The following is an 11,641-nucleotide window of genomic DNA, read 5'->3' on the forward strand; positions in this document are numbered from 1 at the left end:
GGCCCCCTGAATAAAACTTGGTCTGCACAAGCCTGTGAATTGTATGCTGTATTAAGAGCATTAGAAAGATTAAAAGATAAAGAAGGGACAATTTATACAGATTCTAAATATGCATTTGGGGTAGTGCACACCTTTGGGAAAATATGGGAAGAAAGGGGATTAATGAACTCCCAGGGAAAGGATTTAATACATCAGGAATTAATCAAAAGGGTATTAATAGCATTGAGGAAACCTAAGAAAATTGCAGTGGTACATTTGAGAGGACATCAGACAGGAATAGATTTTAGAAGTAGAGGAAACAATGCAGCAGATCAGGAGGCCAAGAAAGCTGCTCTAATGATAATACGACAAAAAGAAAAAGGGGGGCCCGGGACAGAGTCATTAGATGAGGAGAAAGCAGAATACAGATTTACTAAAACAGAAGAGCAGAAGTTATCTCAAATGGGAATATGTAAAGACCAGGATGGAAAATGGAAACTCTCTGATGGACGAGAAGTATTGCCAAAAGCAATAGCGCTGGAAATTTTGCATAGAATACACGAGAAAACTCACTGGGGAACCCAAGCTATAGTAGATAGATTTGGAATTAAATATATGTGTATTGGAATTCATAACCTGGCCAAACAAATAGTAGCGGGATGCACAACATGTTTGCAAGTGAACAAGGCCAGCTTTAGAAAACAACCTCTGGGAGGACGACCATTAGCCCAAAGGCCGTTTGCAAACATACAAGTAGATTTTACAGAATTACCCAAGGTCGGGAGAGTGAAGTATTTATTAGTTATAATAGATCACTTAACTCATTATGTGGAGGCATTTCCCACCACCAGAGCTACCACGCAAGCTGTGGTAAAAGTGCTGCTAGAAAATATAATCCCCAGGTATGGGTCACCTGAAACAATAGACTCCGACAGCAGCCCCCATTTTGTGTCCAAAATCCTTAATGAAACAATGGAGTCCCTGGGAATTAAATGGGAACACCATACTCCATGGCACCCTCAGAGTTCAGGACGGGTGGAAAGGATGAATGGGGAAATTAAAAAACAGTTAACTAAATTAATGATTGAAACCAAACTATCATGGACAAAATGTTTACCGCTTGCGTTGCTGAATATAAGAACCCAGCCAAGAACAGACATAAGTCTATCTCCTTTCGAAATGTTGTACGGGATGCCTTATCATGTAGAGAAGCCTTTAACCCATCCCAGTGTAAGAGACCAAGACATCAGTCAATACATCACTGCCTTAATGACATACCGAGAAGAAATGTGGAAGAAGGGTCTTATAGTACAACGACCCCCATTAGACATTGCACTGCATCAAATAAAACCAGGGGACTGGGTATTAATCAAAACATGGAAAGACACTACCCTAGCGCCCCGATGGGAAGGACCTTACCTTGTATTACTCACAACAGAAACAGCAATAAGAACAGCTGAGAAGGGATAGACTCACGCTAGCAGGATCAAGGGCCCTGTTAGAGAACCAACTACCGAGTGGAAAGTTGTCAGCTCACCAGGAAGCCTGAAATTAAGACTGAAGAGATAAGTAAAAGACTGAATGAACGGATTTACAATTGAATATTTACCCAATCCATATTTAGTAATGATGATGTTAGAATAAGATAAAGCGAACTGTAACTGTTACCCATTTGTATGTTATAACTGTAAAGTGTGTGGAGAAGGGTAGTGGACTCACTGCTATAGGGGAAGACCCCTAAAGGGGTTCGCACCCCTTGCTAGAAATTACAAAGAAATATTACTGATTGGCTACTAAACCTGAAAGTATCTCTTGGAGAATTAACTGTAGAATCCAGCGAATGGTGGGAGATATTTGCCAAAGGAGCAAATCCAGACTCATATTATCTAAACATGCCCAGTCCATTCATAGCAGAAATAGTTGAAGGGCGTTGCCAAAAGGAGCTACAGGAGCTCAGGTGCAACTCTCCACAAGTTAAAAAAGCGAACTGGTATTCTCATGTTGTCCGAAGTCGTAGAGCAGGGCAATCCCTCCTGAAGAATTCCCCTGCTGCCGAGAAGATGATACCCCTCGTGGCTCGACGCACCCGAGTCGACGAGCGAGGCAGAGGGAGAAAAACTGGTGGAGGAAAGAGCCTCGCTTATGGGACAACAAGGCGATGTTCACTGAACTGCCAAAAGAATGGGACTGATAGTATTACTGAGTTTTGGCATTGTTACCACCAGAGAGAGCTTTCAGAAAAGAAAGAATACAAAATAGCCAGTGAGACCAAGCACCCGAATCTGCACACCATAATATGGATGCTATCATTATTAGTATGTTGTACTACCGCAGAGCACGATAACCCCCATCAACCCTTTAAGTGGTCCTTGATCCGATGGGAAGACCATAAAGTATTGTCCTCCATGATTACCCCAGGGAATCCCTCTTTTCAGTGTGAATTGAAAGATCTTTTTCCAGTTTGGCCACCTGTATTCCTTGGGGCCTTTTATTTTTGTCCTGCCTCAAATCCGGGAAAACCATATTGTAACTATCCTGGGCATTATTATTGTGCATACTGGGGATGCAAAACAGTATCCTATGGATTCCCCCCCGGAGGAGGAAAAGATCAATTCATATCCGTAAAATGGTATCCCTATGGATGTAAAGAACCCCAAATATGGCGAGATGGAGGGCTAGGACGGCGGGGGAATTGTAAAGGAATTTGGATAAATGTTACTAAAGGTGAAGATCAAGCTTGGGTAACAGGAAAACTGTGGGGAGCACGATTATGGGAACCTGGTACAGACAGAGGGGGACACTTCTTTATCAAAAAGGAACCAGCACCACAAGACTCAGAACTTATTGGGCCAAATTCTGTGCTGCAGAAAGAACCGGAATTAGAACAACAATATAAGGACCAAAGAGACAAGATAAAGAATAGTAACGTAGCCCCGACTGTTAAAGGAGTTGTAAAAACAGGACTAGAGTATAGTGCATTGTGGAAAATAATGCAAGCTAGTTACCAATTATTAAATATAACACATCCGAATTTGACCCAAGAATGCTGGCTGTGTCATAGCATTAGGCCTCCCTTTTATAAAGGTATAGGTAGTACACAAAAAGTACGACGTATCAATGGAACCAATCCAGCGCAATGCCTTTGGAAACAGAATAAAACTGAAACAAAAGGGGTAACCTTATCCCAAGTAACGGGTAAAGGGAGGTGTATAGGAAAAATACCACCAGAAAAGGAATACTTATGTGGAATAATTATGACACAAAGAGAAGAGGATAAACCTGCAGGATGGCTCCTCCCTGCAGCGAATACAAAGTGGGTATGCAACAATATAGGCGTTACCCCCTGTTTATCATTAAAAGTTTTTAATTATGCTCGAGATTACTGTATCCAAGTAACCATTGTCCCCAGAATAATTTACCACTCAACTGATTATATTTACCAGCAACATACTACTGCAGAGCATCATCTAGTAAAAAGGGAACCCTTTACGGCCCTGACCATTGCAACCCTGCTGACTATAGGAGGAATAGGAGCAGGGACAGGAGTAGCCTCCTTGATAAATCAGCAGAAAGAAATGAAGACATTGCAAATGTCAGTAGATGAGGATTTAGGAAGAATTGAGCAAGCCATCGATGGGTTAGTAAAGTCAGTAAGATCTTTATCTGAAGTAGTGTTACAAAATCGCAGGGCTCTAGATCTTTTGTTCTTGCAACAAGGTGGCCTGTGTGTAGCCCTAAAAGAAGAATGTTGCGCATATGCTGACCACATGGGAGTAGTAATAGATACCATGACAGAATTAAGAAACCGACTAGAGCAAAGGAAGCGAGAAAGAGAGGCAAACCAAAACTGGTATGAATCTTGGTTTGATTATTCCCCTTGGCTGACTACCCTGCTATCCACGATTGCGGGACCACTGATTTTATTGATACTTGGATTAACCTTTGGACCATGTATTTTTAATAAATTGATAACAATTGTGAAGGGACACTTAGAAGCAGCACATTTAATGCTTATTAGAGCAAAATATGAATCGCTACCTAAAGACTCAGAAGATGAGAAATTAGAATGGGCCAGACAGGAATTAGAAAGATTCAATGAACAAATTTAGGCTGAAAAGAAAAAGGGGGGATTGTAACGAGTTAATGCTTTGTTCATTGAACTTGCAAACACAGGATGACTCATGATTTTTAAGAGAGCCTTTAAACTTGCAAACACAGGATGACTCGTCATTTTAAGAGAACCTTTAAACTTGCAAACACAGCATGACTCATGATTTTTTAGACACATATGCTATTGCTTAACAAGGCTTTTTGAGCTCCAGGAAGGGGAACTGTGGCTGTTTTCAGAAGATAGAAGACGGTCTCCTAGCAACAAGATAACATCGATATGATAACAGAAGAAAAGAAATGCATAAAACGGAACTGGAAGACCGTAACGGCACGGCAGTTGGCGGAGTGCAGACTCTCCCTGTCGCCCAGCGCTGCATTTGCTTATGCCCCGCTTGCTGTAATTAATAAAATTTTAATTGGGACTAAATCTTGAGTCGTGCAATTTATAACAGGAATGAATGAGCAACACAAAGCCAAAAACTTAAGTATGGGAACTCTTTACGTCTGCAAAATCAAATTCACAGGTTGCAAAAATGAGCAATTAATCAGTTGACAAATATTTAAAAATTTGCAATTAAGTAATATTTTGTACAAAGCAAACATTTAATAAAATCCAATAACACCATGCTCTTGGGACATCTTTTAATCATGTTGGTGCATGCTCCGGCCACTGACCAACTTCCATTCCTATCATATGGGGGGAAAAAAGGGAAAAGACACATTTGGAAGAGTCACAGAGACATACGAACAGTACAAGGGGTCTAAAAAGAGGTACTAGACATAAATGCCCGTTTTTGACGACAGGCAGCCCAGATCATGACAACCCCACACCGTAGCTCCAGCCCCAACCACCCCGCTGCTCCCGGCGTACCTCACGCGGGGTGAACCACGTCTCCCGAAAGGGAGGGGGATTCGCCATGCGCCTCCTCCTCCTCCTGCAGCGCAGCGGCCGCGTACTGAGTGTGTCGCAGACGCGAGGCTACAAACTCGGCCATCCATGCAGAAGGAGTCCTTAGCAGGAGACTGTGCCCGAGAAAGGCACCAGGGTGCAGACCAACATCGGTTGTCTCCCCCTGTGTCAACCCGGCGATGGAGATGTCTCAGAGAGGGAGACAAGGTGTCGAATCCCGCTGTGTGTGCCTGAGCAGTGCCGCGCCCGCCGAGGTGTGTGGGGGTTATGAAGTGGAGGTTGCTGATGTTCCTTGTTCCTTGTGAAAGCTTCCGCTTTTCCCCAGGCTTTCGTGGGGTCTCCCGGAGTTCCTGTGCCCTCGCGGTGAGCGAGTTTCCGGGGTTTCCTTTTTCTTCCCGGGGGCAGATCACGGTGAGGTGACTGCACGTAAACGCCCCCGTGTCGTGTAGCGATCGCTTGTGGTCGCGATGCCTTGAGCTTGAATTTTCTGTCCCCGGGCTGAAATCCCCATGCTTTTTGTAAACATACAGTGCTGCCTGATAGCTTATACAGGAGAAGTTGCTTAATAAAGAAAAGGGCTGTGTTTCAAGAATTGCGCAAGGTTACATCACAGAAATAAACATGCGTTAGGTGGGTTGAAAATATTTTGCTGTGTAGAAGCTGTGATCTATTAACCTTTGGTGTGCTTGATTTGTGGAAACATATGCTTTGCTCCCTTGCAGAATAAGCAATGTTTCTTTTCTAAGCCTGGCTCCGTGTTTGTGTTCAGAGAGACAAAACTGGCTACATCCATCCCAGCAGCGCCCTGGTGTTCGCTCCGCTGGGAACATGTGGAAAGACGAAGCAACCTCTGTTCACACTGCAAGTTTTGATAGTCCTCGATATTTAAGGCTTGAACGCTGGCAGGAATCAGCTCTGTGTGCAGTTTCCGCATCTCCTGACCGTGCAAGTAATGGCGTTCGCACATTTGAAATCCTTTGAGAAGAGGGAACTAGAGCAGGCAGGTACACCAGGAGAATAAACTGGCCCTGTGTTTAGGGAGGAGCAGGATGAGGCTGTTGCCAGCTATAGGGAAACCTGTACAGCTTTCCTACCTGCCTTGCTCTTCTTCTTGGGGCTGCTGTGGTTTGCTTGCTTCTTTTGGCTCATCCTTACCTGGGAATATCAGAAGCAGCGCTTACACAGTGTCTGGAAGGCAGAATTGCCAAGTTGCTCCTGCTGAACAGCCTGAAGTGTGATGCCTTAGCTAAATTACAGGAGGTCATTATAAGGCTGCCTAATGCCCAGGCAAAGAGGCATGATTTGTTCCAGCCAAGACAGTTAGGAATAAAGATAAATAAAAAGTTAAGGGGCAAGCAGATATCACCTCTTGGAGCTTCTGGGAAAGTCTACGTACCTCCAGGAGTGCAGCATTAGTTTGCTTTACATAAATTAGTTTTTGTGTCATTATGCTTAGACATGTCTAAAACAGGGTATATTAGTGCTCTGTTTATAGCATAAACTAAAATAACATCACCGTTAATTTTAAGCAGATTCACCTGCAATAGGTTTGGCTTGTCATTTGAAATCTGTTTCCCACACGAGGAAGATTGTCTTAGGCATTGCCTCAAGCAAACTTCCATGTGCATAAAGGTCAGCACTTCAAGTAAAGTGATACTTATAGTTCACAAGTAGTTGTCTTGGTGGGACACTGATGAGATTGTTGCTGACAATCAAGATACTAAATCAGTGGAGATCTGTTACTCTCGGTTGGTGATACAATCAAGTGTTGATTTGCAGCTCAGGGACAGCAGCCTGGACAGAACTTTAGGTCAAATGTAACTGTGTTTTGATTATCTAATGTCATGGCTCCACCTGATTTGTAACTGCAATGATAAATCTGGGCACAACAGATTTTCAAATTCGACCAGCATAGCATTAAACAAGTCCCTGGGTGAGCAATGATAGGATAGATTTGAACCCAAGCATGGAACTCCAGCCAATCCCATGCAACTCTGAATGCAGACACATCCCTGGCCAGAGAGTTGGGTGGTGCTTAAACCCAAGCAATCAATTGTCTCAGCCTTGGAGTCTAACCCCCTATAAAAGGGAACTCAACAATAAACCAGGCTGTTTGTCTCATGATCATGGGTGAGTTGCATCATAATTCTGTCTCCAACCTGCATATCTAAGGTTGAACATAATCTAAGTGAACAGTATAGTGAAAAAAAAGTTTTAAATATCTGAAATTTATTATTTATGCCTGGGGATACAGGAGAACTTGAATAGCTAAATGAGAAAATGTTCCATCTATAGAACACTAATTGACTGTATGAAAAATGCGGTCATTTCAGGTGACCCAGAAGGTGTTACAGAGTCACAGAATGGTCTGGGTTGGAAGGAACTTGCTAGTCCAAACTCCCTGCTATTGGCAAGGACATCTTTCACTAGATGTTGCACAAAGCCTCTCCACCAACCTGGCTTTGAAGACTTCCAGTAGTGGGGGCATCAACAGCTTCTATGGGCAATCTGACTCGGGGGTTTCACCATCCTCAGAGTAAAGAATTTCTTCCTTGTATCCAATCTAAATCTCTCCTCTTTTCATTTCAGACCATTGTTCATTGTTCTGTCACTACAGGCCCTGGTAAAAAAGCCTGTCTCTATCTTTCTTATAAGTGTCTTTTAGTGGCACAATTTATGAAGGACAGGCAATGATACTGTACAGCTGGATTTATTTAGTTTTTCAAACTGATTCATTTAGTCCTGTTGGGGTCAGGATTTTCTGGAAAGTGGCAACATAATTTAAATTGGAATGACGTAATGTGACCTCTCTTATAGATTATCACAGTGAATCTGAATTCCTAGTCTCTGAATCTGTAATCATTTTATGCTAAATTGAAGGCATAACTAAAATAATTCTTCATTATCTAGTAGATCAGAACAACCTCTTGAGGTGGAAACAGATGCCACATTTAAATATGTGGGAGGCTTAACAGAAGGTTAAATTGTGAGTCCTGCTTTGCCAGGTCAGGACACTTCTGTCCCAGCAGTTGGCCCTGTTGCTCTGATTATTTATTACATTTTGCATGGTTAGCAGCTTTGAATTAGCTGCTCTGATACAAAGACCTGTTGTAGCTTTGTGGCCTCTTAAGCTTTGTGGCCAAGCTAAACCACTGTCCAGTAGTATACAGTGATTGATGTATTCCAGTTTGCCAACTTAGCCATAGGGCGCAAGAGGACAACTTTGACCCTACAGTGATTAAGAAAGAAAAGCTGAACCTGCCTAGTGAAAGGCATAAGACACTAAGCCTTTTTGTCTTTGAAGTTAATGATAAGATACTATTTTGGCTTTTGTTTCCTAAATACCTGATCAATTATTTAATCACTGGAAATATTTCAGTGTCAGTTGGAACTATTTTTTAAGCCAAATTGTGAAAGGGCTAAAGAATATTAAGTTTTTGAAGGTTTTCTGAAAATTCATCATTTGGCTGGCTGAACATGCTGTGTGCACAACTTGTCATCCTGCCAAACGGAGAAAGCATGAGTGGGAGCAGTGAAAATACTTACACTCACTAGTGTATTCCTTCTTTTCCACAATTTTCTTTTCAACCTATTAAACCAGCTTGCAAGTGGCACTGCAGACTTCCAGCAGCAAGGTACCTGCATCTCTGAGTACTTGTGGACAGCATCTGTGTTTTCAAGCTCTGCTGAGCTGTTTTGAACCCAGCATTGAAGTGAATCTGCTATTAACACCTACATAAGCTGAGATTTTTCCTTTCTGTTAAAATATTCTTGGACACTTCCTGAGCATGCACAAAAGGCCTTTTCTTATCACTGATGTATTTTACCAGACTTAAGAATACTTCTGACAAGTTAGTACTGAAAGAGCCTATTTAGGCTTTAAATGACACAAACTTTAGTTCTAAAAAGTACTGCATATCAGAAATTATCTCTTCATTCATTATTACTTCTTATTTTCAAAGTAGAATTCAACAGCTGGCAACTGACATAGTTAGAAGGGGGCTTCCTGCACCACGACTCACCAGGAAATATGTTAGATTTTTATAAATTTATCACTATGTGCAAGGGAGAGTGAATATTCAGTCTTTCTCTACAAGTGCAGTAAGCACATTTCTGGCTCCTCATCCTTTTCATTAATAATTGATTTCCTGTGAATGCTAAACATTTGAATCTGCAATAAACATCTTGTTTTGTTCCACTGTGTCTGGGTGTGTCCTTAGTTTTCCTGAGTGAATTCCAACACTAACTTGTAAGGCTAAAATTCCCTGTTGTGCTTTCATCAGCAAGAAAACCTGCCCTTTTTGGCTTGTGGCCTCATTTCTGTTCCCAACAGCAATTAACTGCTCCATGAGTTTTGTCAGTGCTGGTATTTGTGGCAGCATGTCACAAAACCAGTCACTGAAGTGGTCAGACTCCTAAAAACAAGCCATTTGCCTTCAGGCACACTAAAAATGTGCAATAGAAGATAATAAAATAAAAACAGTTAAATATAGTCTGAGAAGAGTCAAGGAAGGTCAAACGTGCACTTCAGTTTAAGATATATGTTGCAGAGAAAGCTTGCAGATCCACCTATTCTTTGCTTCCTTATCCTTTATCTTCCTTATGCTGCGTGTACGTTTTAGTGGTGTTACAGGAAATCCTAACACAACACAGTGGAGTGTTTGGAGAGAGCATGGTGTGTAAAAGCTGAGATAGCTTTAAAGTGATTTGTGAACAGTGAGACATTAGTGAGGCATTGTTCCTATCTGGCTATCTAGAGGCACTTTCAAAGTCAGGCTTTCTGCGTGGCCTCGCTGAACTCCCACTGCAGTTTCAGGTTTTGATTTCCTTAGCTTTTTTCCCACTTTATTTCTCGGCGTCTTGTTTTCCTTCAACCCACCAGAGGTCAGTGTAATGCCAAGAATGGCGAGTAATGTCGCTTTCCTTCGAGCTGTTGGGTTTATAGGAACGTAGGATCTGTCAACAGCGTACCTTGTCTTTTGTCAGTACCAGCTGAATTAGGGAAAGGATAATAAGTTACTGTGAAGTCACCTGTAGATGGTGACCTTGTCAGAGGCTGACAGGCCTTCAGAAGCATAAAGTTGGTTATATCTTTCAGAGTCTTAATGTCAATTTGCAGTTTTTCAGATATTCTGAAGAGCCAAAGAATTACCTCATCTCATTAAGTTGTCTCAATGGCTCATTCCCGTCCTTTTCTAGCAACACTTGTTCATTGACTAAAGCTCCTCACTGGACTACAATGACATGTCAGTTTCCTTCAAAAGTTGTAATATCAATGGGAAATATTTTGGGACACCTAGTGTATTTTTTTTTCCTTTATGTTTTATTTGCTTTTACTGACTTTGCCACTGTATTTCCCTATTCAACTGACTTGTGCGGACCATTTGCAAGTTCCTCTCAGCTTCTCTTGGTAGCCTCACTTACTAAGTATGTTAAATTATAAAACCCACTAAAATACTGGCACCCTACGAATTTTGTTAAACATGGAAGAATTTTTTCTGTTCAGGAACTTATTGTAGCCTCTCTGTATTGCAGGTCTCTTCATCTGGTGTGTTGCATTTGAAGCTGGTTTCCCAGAGTGAAAGGCTTTTCCTACCTATTCTGTGATTTTTATCACTACTGACAAGACAATAGGCTAGGTTATCCTGGACATAAAAAACATTTTGAGCAAGTGTCTTTTCCCCCTGTGATATGAATCCAGCAATTGACTCTTTATTTTGTGGTAGTTCTAGCACTGAGTATTTGGTAGAAATAAGTACTCAGGCTCAGGTAAATCAGTTAATAGAGCAGATTTTCATGCACCTGAGCATCCCCAAGAGAGGACTCATTTATGTGAATCATGGCATCAGTGGCAAATAACAGACTGCTACCTTACATATATTTCTAAGATAACATATTTCTATTATTATATAAATAATTCTCACAGTTATTGAAAAAGCCACAGAAAATCAGTATGGGAATTGCTTGGTGCAGAGATCTGCCCAGGATAATATATCTATTTACTCCTGAATTAAGAAGAAAACTTGAAACTGGTGCAGGAATGTTGCTCTGATGATGGAGACAGGAATGCAACAAACACACACTGAGATGCACCAACAGCCAATGTTTATTGAAGCACAGCTCCTTGTATAGTGACTTCAAGTTTCCCGTGCTTACAAATCTGATTAGTTGTTATCTTAGTACCGCTCTGCTCGCTTGACCAATGACATGTGTTGCACCCATGTTTCATAGGGATTGGCTGGAGTTGCCCTGTTTGATCTTGAATTCAGCCAATCACTTTCATACCTGAGGACTTGTTTACCTCTACTTCTAATCAACTGGGCTGGTCAAGTTGATGCGTGTTACGCCGAATTATCTGTGCAACTATAGACCAGCTATAGCTATCACACAGGAAAATGACACATTAGTCCTTGGCATAGTACCCACAGTTCTGCTCAGCAGATATGAGCTGTTCAGCTGCTCTGTGGGGATGGTGGATGAACCTGCCCCAGATTCTGATTGTGGGAATTTCTCTTCTGTTGAATCAAACAATTTTAATTTTTGAGTTGATGGACTGATTCTTTGCAAAGCAAGATGTTTTTATATGTGTAGTGGCACTGTCTTGCACTGTATATTCAGGTTCACCAGATTCTTGTTGCCAAA

At 41.7% G+C, this 11,641-nt stretch overlaps 1 protein-coding gene across 1 annotated transcript; it reads left to right on the forward strand.

Annotated features, from left to right (window-relative positions):
- Positions 1–1,871: 1,871 nt before the first annotated feature.
- On the forward strand, positions 1,872–4,192 carry LOC120765797 (MLV-related proviral Env polyprotein-like). The gene has a single exon (XM_040090987.2). It carries the CDS (start codon positions 1,872–1,874, stop codon positions 4,086–4,088), a length of 2,217 nt encoding a protein of 738 aa, XP_039946921.1. The 3' UTR covers positions 4,089–4,192.
- Positions 4,193–11,641: the final 7,449 nt, after the last annotated feature.

The sequence above is a fragment of the Hirundo rustica genome, chromosome Z (genome assembly GCF_015227805.2).
Source record: "Hirundo rustica isolate bHirRus1 chromosome Z, bHirRus1.pri.v3, whole genome shotgun sequence".
Lineage (NCBI taxonomy): Eukaryota > Metazoa > Chordata > Aves > Passeriformes > Hirundinidae > Hirundo > Hirundo rustica.

Bases quoted from the DNA above. Each gene is read 5' to 3' on its own strand.
- LOC120765797 (XM_040090987.2), top strand. From the start codon at position 1,872: ATGCCCAGTCCATTCATAGCAGAAATAGTTGAAGGGCGTTGCCAAAAG.